Consider the following 14,240-nt stretch of genomic DNA (forward strand, 5'->3'; position numbering starts at 1 on the left):
TGATCATGCAGCACTACAGCTGGAGTAATTCCAACTGGTACTAGAACCTATTTAAATACCTTGTGGATTTAAGTTTATAGTTAGGCAAAGTGTCCTGCTTGGAGTTGCCTACGGACAGTGGGGGTCAGAGAAGGGAACTCGTGACCACTCGCCAGAGACCCGAACCGCTAGTCTCCTGCTGTTCCTGTATTATGTGCTTAAGAACCGACTTGAGTTGTCAGAACAAAAATCTTGTTGTTGCCATCCCTTGCACCTTGGGAGTATTCAGTCATCTTGACCACTAAGTCTTTGACCTGACTAGTCCTGTATGCTTATTCATATTACGAAAGCAAGTGACGAATCACAGGGAGCCTGGGTCGTTGTTGTAGAAACGATATTCTATTAGAATGAATGATATCGCTGACATTTTCGCGTTCTTTCAGGGTCGGTAAGATTGAAGCCAAATCATTCAATGGAAAAACGATCAAGTACGAGTTGACTAAAGAAGACGACACAGCTTCGCCCAATTTTAGAATCGATCCTGGATCAGGAGAGATCTCCCCATTGAAGGTGTTCCATTATGAGACGCCGCCAAGGATGTTTAAGTTGAAAGTGACAGCCAAGGAAGACCCAAGAACAGTACAGCAGGATGGGAAACCAGTCATGGTAAGTGAGAATATCGTGAAATTTGGACCTGTCTTCATCTAATCGGAGAGGATTGTCAATCTTATGTTTTGACATGATTTGACCAATGATAGTACATGTAGGTGCAATACTGTGTTTATGTTCATACAGTGGGACATCTCTAAGCGGACACCTTTGTTAGCAGAACACCATCTCTATTGGGGACAGTGATTTTGGTCCCAATATATAGGTCATTTCTGTGCAATTTGACCTCTAATCAAGACACCTCCCTCTCAAGGATAGCATTTGTCTGTCCCAAGGGTGTTCGTACGAGATGTTGTGCTGTATGTAGGAGAAAACCAGTAGCATTGCTGCTTGCTAGAAGCTTGTCACACAACAGCTACTCTCTATTTTTACCGTAACACATTGTGAGCCTCTTTGGAGCCAATACGGCATGTACCAAGGAATTCAGTGATTATTTTATGGTTTCAGAAGCAGGATACAAATTCTATGGGGGTGAGTAAGAGTGTTGGGATTGGCTTATCTATGAATAGTATGCTATAGGAGACAGGAGAGGATTTTACGCTTTTTAGCTTTTACTCTTAGCATCATGTACATAACCCCTTTTCATCCCTTTTCATCCCTTTTCATCCTACATGCAATTCTTCTTCTTGAGCCATGCAGCGGAAATTCCACAAACCTTATTGCAAAAGTTCAAATAATCATAACATCATCAGCGTCATCTTTCATTCATAACTACACGTATAATCAAAAATGAATAAGGAACTTGAATCAGCAGAAGTTGGAACAAAATGTCCAGATTTTGGATCCAGTTTTATTACGCATGTGCATGAGTGAATTAGTGGCAGAGTGTAATAAATGCATGCCTTAATACTGGATACAACATAAAATGAGTATTGTATCCATGTGCAGTAATAAGTCCAGGTGAAGAGAGTAACTGTAACACGGGTTCAGTGCCTGACCCAATAGATATCAAAAGATCTCTAATCAACTAACTTCTAATTTCACCACTTTAGAATGTAGATCCAGAGATTGGCACAGTGAGGCACTATTGTGGCTGGCGGAGTCGCAGAGGGAGGATGTATCATATGGTGTACCCCCATTTCGCCTACACCCATTTTGCCTATTACCCATTTCGCCTACCCCCATTTCGCCTACCCCCATTTCGCCTACCCCCATTTCGCCCACACCCACTTCGCCTTTTCACCATTACGCCTATTCACCATTTCGCCTACTAAAAAGGAAGAGTGGTGTGCGCTGGACATTTGAACAATTTTACGAATTGTTGAGCTTGGTTTTTTTCCTTCATATTATAGCATGTCATATCATACCTATGTTTATTAGATGTCAAACCAGCACAGCAGATATTACCTCTTTGGATGGCTTGTGGGGTGTGGATTCAATACTGAGTCATTGCAATATACATGATTATACATGTGCAGAAGCTGATGTCAGTGCAGTAGACGGATTGTCCTACTCATATCTAACAGTTTGTATCATATTGTAAATCTCCTGCTTTCAGGTTGAAATCCACATCACAGACATCAACAACTTTGCTCCGGAGTTCCCGCTGTCAGCGTATATCGTGGACAAGCCTATCCCAGAACTGTCGACTACCATTGGAACAACAGTCCTTGAAGGTCAGTTTCTCGTAAACTAAGGTTCGAGTAGTTACTTATCGATTAAACTGTGGTCAAGTTCTGATCAACGTATCTGCTAATCGTAATCTGGCATATTTGACTGTTGGAATTACATGTACCTTCTTTGTGTCTTGTGGGACAGCAAGATCTTTACACCGAGGGAAGTTGTTATAGCCAAGCACATACAAATGAAACTAAGTAAGTCTGGCTGAACCTCCGTACTCCTGAAGCTTGAATATTGGAGTGTGTTGGCATTCCCCAGTCTTACAATCTCACTTGCGTTTCCTGGTTCAGCAAAGATGTAGCATCAAAACGATCGACGCCACCTTTTAGATCGCTGGGACCTCATACAAGAGTAGCAAAATAGTTATCTACATCTGTATATTTGAATATTTCATTTGAATATGCATAATTTTGCTTTCAAATGCTGCTAAGATATCTAGTTTAAATCAATCTTTTTAATTGAGTATTTTCTTTTTTTAGTTCAATGTGTTGATCTCGATGCTGGTAAAAATGCGCAGCTGACGTTTTCAGTTAGTGACGACCATTTCATGGTCGAAAGTGTCAACAACAAGGCAATCATCAAAGTGGCCAAGTAAGTGCTCGTATTGCTATTGAAAAGTTCTTTTATGGAACACTTGGTCGGTCAAAAACTTGACAATAAGTAATGCTGTGATATGTGACCACACAGGTCTCTCTATTGAGGAGCTTAAGTTCATTCAGTCTTACTTGAACTGGAGGTTAAAAAGGTGATAAGTCTTTCATTTTTAGCTCACCTCTTAGCAGAGGTGAGCTTATCCCATACCGTGGCGTCCGTCGTCCGTCGTCGTCGTCGTCGTCGTCGTCGTCGTCGTCGTCGTCGTCGTCGTCGTCGTCGTCGTCGTCGTCGTCGTCGTCGTCGTCGTCGTCGTCGTCGTCGTCCGTCGTCCGTTAGCAGGGCACGTTTCGTAACTGTTAGAGCTATTGAGTTGAAACTTGGTACACATGTACCCTTATGTAATGACACGTGGGAGACCAACTTTCGGTCCGATTCGTTTCATGGTTTGGCCACTAGGGGGACAAACGTTAAAAGTGAAAATATGCAGTATCTCCCTTAATAGTAGTCGGGAAATTTTGAAAAAAATATGGTAGGTACTTCTAGCAAAGGTGCATCATATATCCTCCGGGTTTTTGATTTGACCTCCTTTTCAAGGTCACAGAGGTCAAATGGTGTAAATTAGCCGTTAGGATGTAACGATGGCACGTTTCTAAACTGCAATGACTATTGATACCAAATTTGGTACACATTTACCCCTTAGTCAGGTGATCTCAGGGACCAAAGTTTGGTCCAATATGATTCACCACTTGACCACCAGGGGGCAAAATCCAAAAACCTTAAAAATGTGATTATTTCTTAACTTCTTTCCCGATTGCCACCAATTTGATATCATGGGTACATCTAACCACCATACAGTATATGTCACACAGGTTTTTAATTTGACCTTCTTGTCAAGGTCACAGAGGTTAAATGGCGTAAATTCGCCGTCAGGCCGTACCTATGGCACGTTTCTTAACTGCAATGACTATTGATCACAAATTAAGTACACATGTACCCCTTGGTCAGGTGATCTCAGGTACCGAAGTTTGGTGCGATCTGATTTGCCGTTTGGCCTCCAGGGAGGGGGCCAAATCCTAAATTCTTCAAAATGCCATTATTCCTAGTAATGACTTGCCCGATTGGCACCAATTTTATATCATAGGTACATCTAATTCTAACAACCATTGAATGTGTCACCCGGGTCTTCTTTGATTTGACCTACTTTTCAAGGTCACAGAGGTCGAATGTACTGTAAATTGGCCATTTTGGGGAAATTGTAATTGCTTGGACCTACATCAAACCTAACACTACATGACACAAGACCATGCTCTTTATCCATCTTTCCTCCACATGAGGTGAGCACAATGGCCCTGGCCATTTCATTACATTTTCAACCAGAAAAACTATATGGCCATGAAATAGAAAATCTGATTGAAATTACTATACGAGATTTCTCAAGGATTCTATACTGAAAGTACAACGAAGTTTCTTTATCACTCCACGTAATTAATTAACAGGACTAAGGTGATCAAACCGAATGGTTCAAAGGATGCTCAGGTTTTCTAATTTTGCCATGTTGTTTTCCTGATGTTATTGACATCCACCTGTTTTTGTACTTCAGAAAATTGGATTATGACCGCCTGCCTGACCACACGTACAAGTTCACTCTGACGGCTGTTGATAATGGCACACCACAAAATACAGGAACTACCAAAGTTTACATACCCATGGCAAATGAGAATGATGAGGCACCAGTGTTCCTGACGAGCGAGGCTAATCCGCGGGTGGACGAGGACGCCGCTAGTGGTACCGTCATTATGTCTGTTCAGGCCACTGACGCTGATGGAAGTCAAATCACCTATGGCTTCAAAGGTGGTACGTAAAGATTGAGATAGAATTGGCTATAACATGTATATTCCTCTTAACCTCCCTATTTGAACACTTTAGTGCAACCCTATTATACATAAGCCCCCACCCCTCTTTTTTTCTCTGTTCAAGAATCCCATGATTTCATTTCTAGGTCAATCCAATCAAATAGATTCAACTGGGACTTTCAACATTGACAAAAATACTGGCAGAATCACATTAGTTAAGAGTGTCCTCAAAAATAAATCGTTCTACACCCTAACTGTGGTGGCCACTGATGATGGTATGTGTACTGGATGTACAAGCCCTTCTACACCTTTATCGTCGGAGGGGTCATACCTTGTTGAAGTGATGGATGTCAACAACCACAACCCGGAATTTCCCGACTGCTCAACGTATAAACCAACCGTGTTAGAGAATAAGCTAGCGGGAACTTCGGTCACAATGGTAAGATATTTTAAGATGGATGTAGATGCTGACGGATGGGTGGAATTCGGCTCCAGTATAAATCTCAATCACGAATAAAGTCTCCATTGTAATCGTTTTTGGAGAAAAAGTTATGTTGAATAGTCCAAAAAGACAGATGAGATTATATTTTGCAAATTCCTTCCCCTCAAGAAGCCAGCAAATGGCCTGACTTAGTCCTTTGAATGTTTTATCGGCTGCCTTGATAGAATGAGGTTCAACTCTATGAATATTAAACATCCAAAAACCTGTTTAGATTGAACATCTCGTTTTATATTGTAGAACGGGAAGACGCTAACCGCTAAAGATGAGGACAGCGGCAGCAATGGCATGTTACAGTATTCCATCAAACGACCACAAGACGGCTCCAGGATTAGTTTCAATATCAACGAGACGACTGGCGTCCTGACGACAGCCCGAATGTTTGACCGCGAGGCAAAAGATGAAGCACATTTTACTATCACAATCCGAGCGGCAGACAAGGGCAACCCAAGTCTTGAAGGATATTGTTCCTTTCATGTGACCGTCCTGGATGAAAATGACAACATGCCATTCTTCTTGTCAACAGACGTAGCTTACACGATGAATACGGGTGCCCCCACTGGGCCGGTTTTCCGTGTTTACGCCATAGATCGTGATGAAGGCGTTAATGCAAAGGTGACATATCACATGCTGGAGAGCGACTGCGAGTTCTCGGTGAATGAGGATACCGGTTTCGTTGTATTGGACAAAAAAATTACTGTGGTAAGTCTTTTTCTAGATGCTCTGTTTTCTTATAATCACTCTGACTGTATCCTTTCTTGGATGTAATGCTCCTACTTATGAGATTTGACTTTGAGTTATACTCGCCACTGTGTAGACACCAAGAACGCAATTGGCAACTTGCTTGCAGTTCTGTCCCGCAAGTTCTTGTTGAGGCTCATACTGATACAATACCTACCAACTAGTGGTTACAAATCAACTGATAATTCATTTCGCAAGGCAGAGCTTGGATGTAGTGGACAAGTTTGCAATGGAATGATTCCTTCTTGAGCTAAAATATGTTACACTAGTCTTTTCATTATGTTGGTTGTGAGCGTGTCATTTATGTATGGTGCAGAGACCCAGCATCTGTTAGTTTGCCTTCGGGGCAACCGCCATTAGCCTCACCTGGTGGATGCAGCCCAGCACCTGCTGTAATATTTCATCTTCTTAATTTCAGGCCAAAGTTTGCAAGCTTAAAATTGAGGCTCGTGACACGCGCAGTGCAACTCCACCTACGAAATGGAACACACCTGTTACAGTCACGGTGACAGTCTCTCCAACATTGACACCTCCAGTCTGGACAACCACCGACCCCAATATCTCTCTGGATGAAAACGTTGCCTTGGATACCAACGTCAGGAACTTGTCTGCAACTGGTGCTGTACGCTATGTCGTCACATCAGTGACCGGGCCGGACTTCGTGTATAACCAGGGAAGTGACACGAAGAGTCCATTCCGTATGTTAGACAAGCAGAGTTACTCGGAGCTGAGGACAGATGATCATCTTGATTATGAAAAGACGAAATGGTATACAGTTGTTGTCAGAGCTTCCAAGGTGGGTGTTTATAAAGCTTATTCCGATGCACCGTCGTGACATAGTGTTGTGTTTTTCATCATCCATCCTGTCAATAGATCCTGTGTAGTGGATTTTTAAAGCCCACTACACTATAAACAGGAAAGATCTACTTCTGTAGATAGTGTAGTGAGGCAAAGCCAACGGCTGATGACGTAAATGAACTAACAGAGCCAGGAAATGACATCATAACGATGCAATGGATCTTGTGGGACGTGATTGGTTCACCTTGGGTGTTTCACTTCGTTAGTTGGTCTAGAATGGAAAGCTGGATTACTAGCACTGATTTTATTTCAAGTTATCCTGGGGGTGACACTCGGTGAAACTAATATCAGTTCTGTAATCATACCTAATGTTTTTGACAGAATATCTCCTCTCATTATGCGCTTCATTATATGATGTGATATATTTCCTTTTCAGGATACTGCTGTCTACAGTGATCTTGTGTTGAACGTGACCATTATTGATCAAAACGATGAGAACCCCTACTACAACAAGGTTCTTAAGAATTACAAAGGAAGTGTTGCAGAAAACACCAGTCCTACGAACCCAGTCAATCCTGATGACCTGATTGTTATGAAACTCCGGGCGACTGATGCCGATACTCTCCTCCCATACAGGACCATCACATACACGAGTCACAAAGAGTTGGATTACGATAAATTCAGCGTTGATCCAAAAACTGGAGAGATAAAGGCGATTGTGGAGTTTGATCGCGAGGCCCTCTTTAATGGCAAGATGAAGACCACATATCAGATACGAGTACAAGCGGAAGATGGCGCACCGTCGGCTAACTGTAACCCGCCCGTGCCTCAATGCCCACATAACATTGGTGAGTACCAGCTCGCATGTCCAGCTTCTTAGTACATTCAGATGCGAGGCCATCAGCCTAAAGACTTTCACCGTTCTTGAATGATTGATTGTCAGTGGTCAATTCAAACAACATGAGCTCGTGGCTGATGGTCCATGTGTGAGCTGACAACAGTAGTTTATGATTGGCGAATCTGTACTTTCTGCTCTCGGCGTACTGATACAAATTGAAAATAGTCATCCAAAGTGAAATTATACCAGTCGAAATTTGTTGACACCTTGACAGTGCTTTCTGTGACTCCATGTTCAACTAAGTGACTTTGAGGAGGATAGTCTTGAGGATACTAATGACAGTTACTGAATTCCTGTGGAGAGTGTGAATCTTGGTTGCATTAAAAAATAGCACACTTATTCTAAAAGGCGTTTATCTGCACTTTCATATCTTTGTCTGATGAAGTACCATCACAAACTCTGCAACAATCTCTATAGTGCTGGCTTGTTTGTATTTCGTGACATTCCTCATTTATTTAATTTTGTGATTCTACATTTGAAGAGTTTAGGCTGCTAATAATGAGATAGCTATAGTAATACCTGCGAAAGCGTATTAAAACTCAAGTATTTGGACTTTACTTTTAATGCAAAAACCATTCGAGTCAATTTTAATATGCTTACAGATAATGTTCTGGTGGAGATTCTCATCTCAGACAAGAACGACAACACCCCCAAGTTCTCGGCCCCACAGTACTCAATCGAAATACCTGAAGACACCAAGACTGGCACTTCAATCTTCAGTGTGACTGCCAAAGATGCCGACGAATCATCAACAATGCGCTTCTCCATCATTGCTGGTGATCCCGCCAATGTTTTTGAGATGAGAAATGATGTTGGAAAAGTGAGCGTAGAGGGTGGCATTATATATAGGGAGAGTTCAGGAAACATTTTTGTCGTTCAGAAGCTAGACTACGATACGCCACCTCAGGTCAGTAACGTACCAAAAATAAATTGCCAAGTTTTTGCAGGTGGTTTTTTAATTTGCCAAAATAAGAATTGAGAAATTTTAAGCTTTTTCTAGAAATAATTGCAAATAACAAAAATATAGACGTACGATAATTTGCCATTTGCAGATACTTGGTTAACTCATTCAGCCCTATCCTCACCTTGGGCAGTGTCATTGTCCTATCAATACCAGAACTGTAGCAGCATTTATCAAAATATAAACTTCTGTTAATGTGGTTGTACAATGCGTTTGCAGACGATAGAATTAGCATGAATAGGAGTCAATTTCGTCTTGATATGAACTGATAAAATTATCGTACCATCATGATTTTTGAATCAGAAACAAATTGTTTTCATTGCAGGAGTACAACCTTACTGTGAGAGTATTCGACGGCAAATTTGAAGATAGGACATACGTCAACATTAAACTAAAGGATGTTAACGATAATGCGCCGAAGTTTAATCCAGATATTGTCACAATCGACACCATCACTGAGAAGGAGCCAATCCCACCTGGCAATCCTCCCTCTGGGGGAAAATTTCTCGTACAGGTAAGAAATCATTTAAATCTAACAATTCTTGTTTCAGGATGTTAGCCATTCGGGATGAAGGCAGGATTTGTATTGACAGAGTATTGGTGCAAAACTCGATGCCCATCTCTTCCTCGTATATCCGACATTGGGACTGGTTTTAGCAGGTTTAAAGTTACAATAAAATACTAATTTGTTTACCTTCCAGATGTCTGCTACAGATGTTGACAAGATTGACACTACACTCAAGTACTCCCTCCAAGGTGAAGACATGAGTTATTTCTACATCAATCCCACCGATGGCAAACTCTATCTAATAAAGACACTCAATCGTGAGAATGTAGACGGCAGTGTTAGAATGTGGATGGTCAATGCAGTCGCCACAGATGCTGAGAATCACGACGGCTTTGCGGTTGTTAAATTTATTGTTCAGGATATCAATGACAATGATCCGATCTTCATTGAGTCAACTCTAAAAGGTTCTGTGAAGGAGAACTCTCCTGTCGGTAAGTGCAACGATTTTCAAAATTATTGATGACATCATCAAATTCATGACAAATAAGCCCTCTCCATTCCCCAAAATCTAGTCTTGACATCTTGATTCTCCAGTCTGGTTGATTTCATCGCTGACCTCAGAACATATCTGTACCACTTTTCAAACTAAAAGCCTTTTGATTTGCTAGTTTTGAGTAGGGCAGAGAAGATCACTGTCGAATTATTCTCACAGATATTTTTGTTGTGATGATTGAGTTGAGGAGTTTGGCCTTTCCTCTAGCACCAAGTAAGGCCCAGTCATTATATCTTTGGCTGATGTTTCCCTTTTGGTTCCAGATACTCCTGCTTTAACTATTTCAGCAGTTGACTGATGTTTCCTTTTTGTTCCAGATACTCCGGCTTTAGCTGTTTCAGCAGTTGACTATGACAGGGGTGTTAATGCTACCGTGGAATACAGGATCATCTCAATGGATCCAGCTTTGGTTGGTGGCCAACCCCCATTTAAGAAGAAGGATTCTAACCCACTGAATGGGGACATCGTCACAAATGTGAATACCATCGACCGTGATGGGCCAAATGGTATCCCGATGATCAAGGTTGTGATTGAAGCCAAGGATCGAGGGAATCCATCCCGCAGTGGTAAGTAGGGTGTCAAGTCTTCCTGTCTTGTTACGAGTATCAGGGAAGATTAGTGGTGCAGTGGTCAGTAGGCTTGACCAGCAGCCATCCAGGGGAGCGATGCTACTAGTTGATAGGTACTGGCCCAAGGAGCCGTAGCAGACGATAACCTAATCTAATCCTTATCAATTCCAGCCACTGCCACCGCCACAGTCACCATTGAGGATGTCAACGACAACGATCCGAAATTCATTCAAAACAGCTACGAGGTCAAGATTCCTGAAAACCTTCCCAAGGACACAGCTTTCTTCTCCATCTCGGCGACCGACCCTGACCTTAGTTCTCAAGGTCATTTGTCCTTCACCCTGGATGCAGAAAGTAGGAAGGCGTTCAGTATTGAAGATGTTCCTGTCACCAACTCGGCAATCATTAAAGTATACAACCCTGTTGTAAGTACATTGTATTGTAATGTTATGCGTCTTTTAATTTTCGAATCGGGATTTTCATTCTTTCTCCTCCTGAGAAGGATTTAATTCAACAGGAGAAATGGAAGAATCCTTGCCGCCTCAGCTTGCTGTAAAAATTTGAATTTTTCGCAATTGGACCCATAATAAATATTTTAGAGGAATATTTTTGCAAGTCATGACAGTTTTAATGGCAACATTTTCATATGGAAGTTTATGAGTTACACTCTTCGAATGTCCTCATGTTTTTGGTTTCATTCATCTCTGATTTCATTTCCAGCTTCTCAATTTTGAGAAACCAAACTTCAACGACAAAGTTGTTGTAACGGTAAAGGACGAGGATAGCAGGTCAGCTACTGCGACGGTTACTGTCATATTGCTGGATGTCAATGATAACGTACCGACCTTCACCAAACCAGATCAGTCCGTTTCCATGTACGAGAACCTTCCAGCTGGAACTGAAGTGGCAAAGTTTCCGGCTGTAGACGGAGACAGGGGGGTGAATGGTGAAATTATGTAAGTGTAGAATTAGACGATGTTAATTAAATCCCAGTTTACTGGCCTTTAAGTTATGATTTTGTGTTGGGTTGAGACTTCTGCATTGAAATTCCATGCCAACTATGGGGTTTTGTGACTTGGTATCTGTTTCAAATAGTTATTGGCATTGTGTGGTGCAGCCCTGAGACCCAGACTTAAGGATAACAGGTTTTTAAAGCCATTGTGTTTATTAATATCCAACATTGAGTACTAATTAGAGGATGTGAAAGAGTATGAAAGATTGCAACCAAATTTATACCATGGGTGTAGTTAATGACTTTACATGACATAACATGCAGGTTTTTCAAGTTGACGTATAAACAAAGTTAGAAACTGTCAAGAGCATAATTAGTCATAAAGAATGGATTTTTGTTTCAGGTATGGTATTAGTATAGTAACTGATCCAACACGAAGTCTCGCCATTGATTCGGCTGGTACCATCACCATTGCAAAGCCCCTTGACCGTGAGGCATACCCGATCAGCACCAACTCAAGTGAAGCGGGCATCATGAAGGTCACTGTCCTCGCATACGACAGAGGTAGGCAGTAGGTTCAAACAATGATTGGATCAACAATAATGTTGAGGTGTTGGTCTGTTAGCATCTTGGACAATTGTCTGATAAAGCATGATCAAGAATGAAAATACTAACAGCTTTTCCAGGCGATTTTTCTCATGAAATTGACAATACCCGGCTTTATCAAAGTGATTGATATTCCATATATTGATTTAATATTATCTTTCAGGCACCCCATCCAATACTGGCACTGGTACTCTTACCATCAGTATTCTAGATATAAATGACAACTGGCCCCAGTTTAAGGAACCCTACCACCCGGTCGTCATGGAGAATAGTAAACCAGTTGTCTTTGTTGCCCTCATCTTTGCAAAGGATCCCGACAACTCGACCAATGGAGCACCATTTTTGTTCTCGGAGCCTGCAAATTCTCCGACAAAGAACGACTTTACGATGAAATTTGAGCAAGGTATGTTACGATTGATATTTGTTATCACTTTGTGTATAGCACTTATCTGCTGTGCCTGGTCCTTGAATGAGATGGGCAGTGGTGCATGTTGGGGAATGCTGGTTACTGCTACACCATTGAACCTACGACCCATGTTACTCAGTCATTTGAGATGTTTATAATCAGGGTCCGGCCCTTACGTTATTCAACAGCATAGGTTACCTCCTGGTGCCCGGTTTTCTAATCCAATAAAAATGCACCAATAATACACCAAAGTCGAGCTCACATGCACTTGACTCAGTATTGTTTATCTAAAATTCTCACATATTTCCTTCCACAGGTCTCGATAGTGGAAACGGTGGAGGTCGTATCAATACCGAACGCACCTTCGATCGAGAGAAGCAGAAGTACTACTTAATGCCGATAGTGATGGCGGACAAGCTCGGTCTCTCCGGCACCAACACTCTTACAGTCACCATCGGGGATATAAACGATAACGACCAAACGCCCGGACACAAAGAGATCACCATCTATAATTACGAAGGTAAGATTCACACGACTGATTCATAGCATCACAATGTTAGAATTCCTCCATTTTGTTGTTGTTGATCAAGTGCTATTTGCTGTTATTGTATTTACATCAGGTTTTGCATGGCCAGGATGCTTGTGCTGGAGATCCTGGTACTGTTGTTGCTGTAACGGCAAACAAAAATAATTTCACATTGGATTGGCCTAATCTGGGACAGAAAATGATTACCAAGTGTCGTAAACATCAGTAATGGATGAGCGAGTGGTCTCCAGGGTAATGGATAAGAAAACGAAACATCTTGTTATATATTGTTCACAAATTGTGACCCGTCGCAGCAAAACCAGGCGCAGGTCGCTCTGAGCTTGGCAGCTTGAGACGGACTGTTTGATCAATTCTCTATTGTCTGCCTTTTGTGAAATATGAGCACATCAATTTCTTCCATTATCTCCTGGTGTCACTTTGGCTCATCTTCTGTGGGACATGCGCCTGGTTTTGCTGTGACGGGTCACAATTTATGATGCTATTCCTTTGTCTGGATTTTCATTGAGTTCAGGCTGTAAAAGTGTAACATTATGAAGGAATATATAGTTCGTGAAAAGTGGGCTACATAGATTCACAATGTCACTTGTCACCCTTACCTCGTGTCATGTCATGACTTTTCAAGCCAGTCAGTTAACAAACATGCTCGTGACAAGTGACAGTGTGAATTCTATGTAAACCTGACCAAATCTGCCTCGGTATCTTACTCTCGTAATACAGAAGTGACAAGGCTAACAGCTTGCTGCAATCCGGTCTTGCGATCTGACGATAATACGATTATGACAGCTTATCACTTAGGATCTAACCATCTTGAATCATATCAAACAGCCTAGAACACTCTTACAAACATTATTGATGAGGCAATTAACCTGTGGGAACTATTAAACCGGATGAGGACTCTTCAATTGCGTAATATTTACATTTGGCTGGCATTTTCAGGGTTCATTTGCCCCAAGGAAAATGTTAGCTGTAAGATGTTAATCTGTTAGTGTTACAATGCATGGGGCATTGCTGAGGGTTCAATAATCATTACTTCTTTCTAAATACAGAAATGGTTGGCTGCATGTTAGGTCCTTAATATTGAGTAGTCACTGACTACCGTTCAAATGACGTGAAGTGGGTTGGGTGCAAAATCTGATGTTTGCAAAATTAGGCTTCATTCTGGTGCCTGTGTGTGCATTGACTTCTTGCTGGCTTTTAGACTTTAAAAGTACATGTCTGAGTCCTTGATATGCATCTATTAACCTTCAATCAAATGCTTTCCAAACATTGAAAGTGTGCTTCAATGTTGGAAGGCTTTGCCAGCTGCTCGGCTTCTGCAAAATTCTGGTCATTTGTTTCTGTAACTTGGTTAGTGCGTAATTTTCAACGCATAATAATTGAAACTTTACTGCTTCATAGTATTTAGCTTTGCTTATGCCTTGGTTTTTATTTGTGTTTATTAATTGTCTCATTTAACCATACCTTGTAAATGGATACCTTATTGTAGG

General features: G+C 41.5%; 1 protein-coding gene across 4 annotated transcripts in view; it reads left to right on the forward strand.

Annotated features, from left to right (window-relative positions):
- The window catches only part of LOC135495855 (neural-cadherin-like), a 35,017-nt gene that overhangs the window by 8,228 nt on the left and 12,549 nt on the right, over positions 1–14,240 (forward strand). For 2 of the 4 annotated variants that reach the window (XM_064784842.1, XM_064784845.1), the window contains 19 exons: positions 423–645; positions 1,096–1,119; positions 2,147–2,264; positions 2,748–2,859; positions 4,463–4,716; positions 4,862–5,154; positions 5,455–5,916; positions 6,374–6,751; positions 7,190–7,601; positions 8,254–8,558; positions 8,938–9,126; positions 9,314–9,611; positions 9,991–10,239; positions 10,414–10,667; positions 10,963–11,198; positions 11,598–11,758; positions 11,964–12,203; positions 12,523–12,726; positions 13,690–13,719. In XM_064784842.1, the coding sequence (XP_064640912.1) occupies positions 423–645; positions 1,096–1,119; positions 2,147–2,264; positions 2,748–2,859; positions 4,463–4,716; positions 4,862–5,154; positions 5,455–5,916; positions 6,374–6,751; positions 7,190–7,601; positions 8,254–8,558; positions 8,938–9,126; positions 9,314–9,611; positions 9,991–10,239; positions 10,414–10,667; positions 10,963–11,198; positions 11,598–11,758; positions 11,964–12,203; positions 12,523–12,726; positions 13,690–13,719 (4,442 nt within the window). The remainder of the gene's footprint in view (positions 1–422; positions 646–1,095; positions 1,120–2,146; positions 2,265–2,747; positions 2,860–4,462; positions 4,717–4,861; positions 5,155–5,454; positions 5,917–6,373; positions 6,752–7,189; positions 7,602–8,253; positions 8,559–8,937; positions 9,127–9,313; positions 9,612–9,990; positions 10,240–10,413; positions 10,668–10,962; positions 11,199–11,597; positions 11,759–11,963; positions 12,204–12,522; positions 12,727–13,689; positions 13,720–14,240) is intronic. The other 2 variants (XM_064784844.1, XM_064784843.1) reach the window with 2 other exon arrangements.

Source organism: Lineus longissimus, chromosome 11 (genome assembly GCF_910592395.1).
Source record: "Lineus longissimus chromosome 11, tnLinLong1.2, whole genome shotgun sequence".
Taxonomy (NCBI): domain Eukaryota; kingdom Metazoa; phylum Nemertea; class Pilidiophora; order Heteronemertea; family Lineidae; genus Lineus; species Lineus longissimus.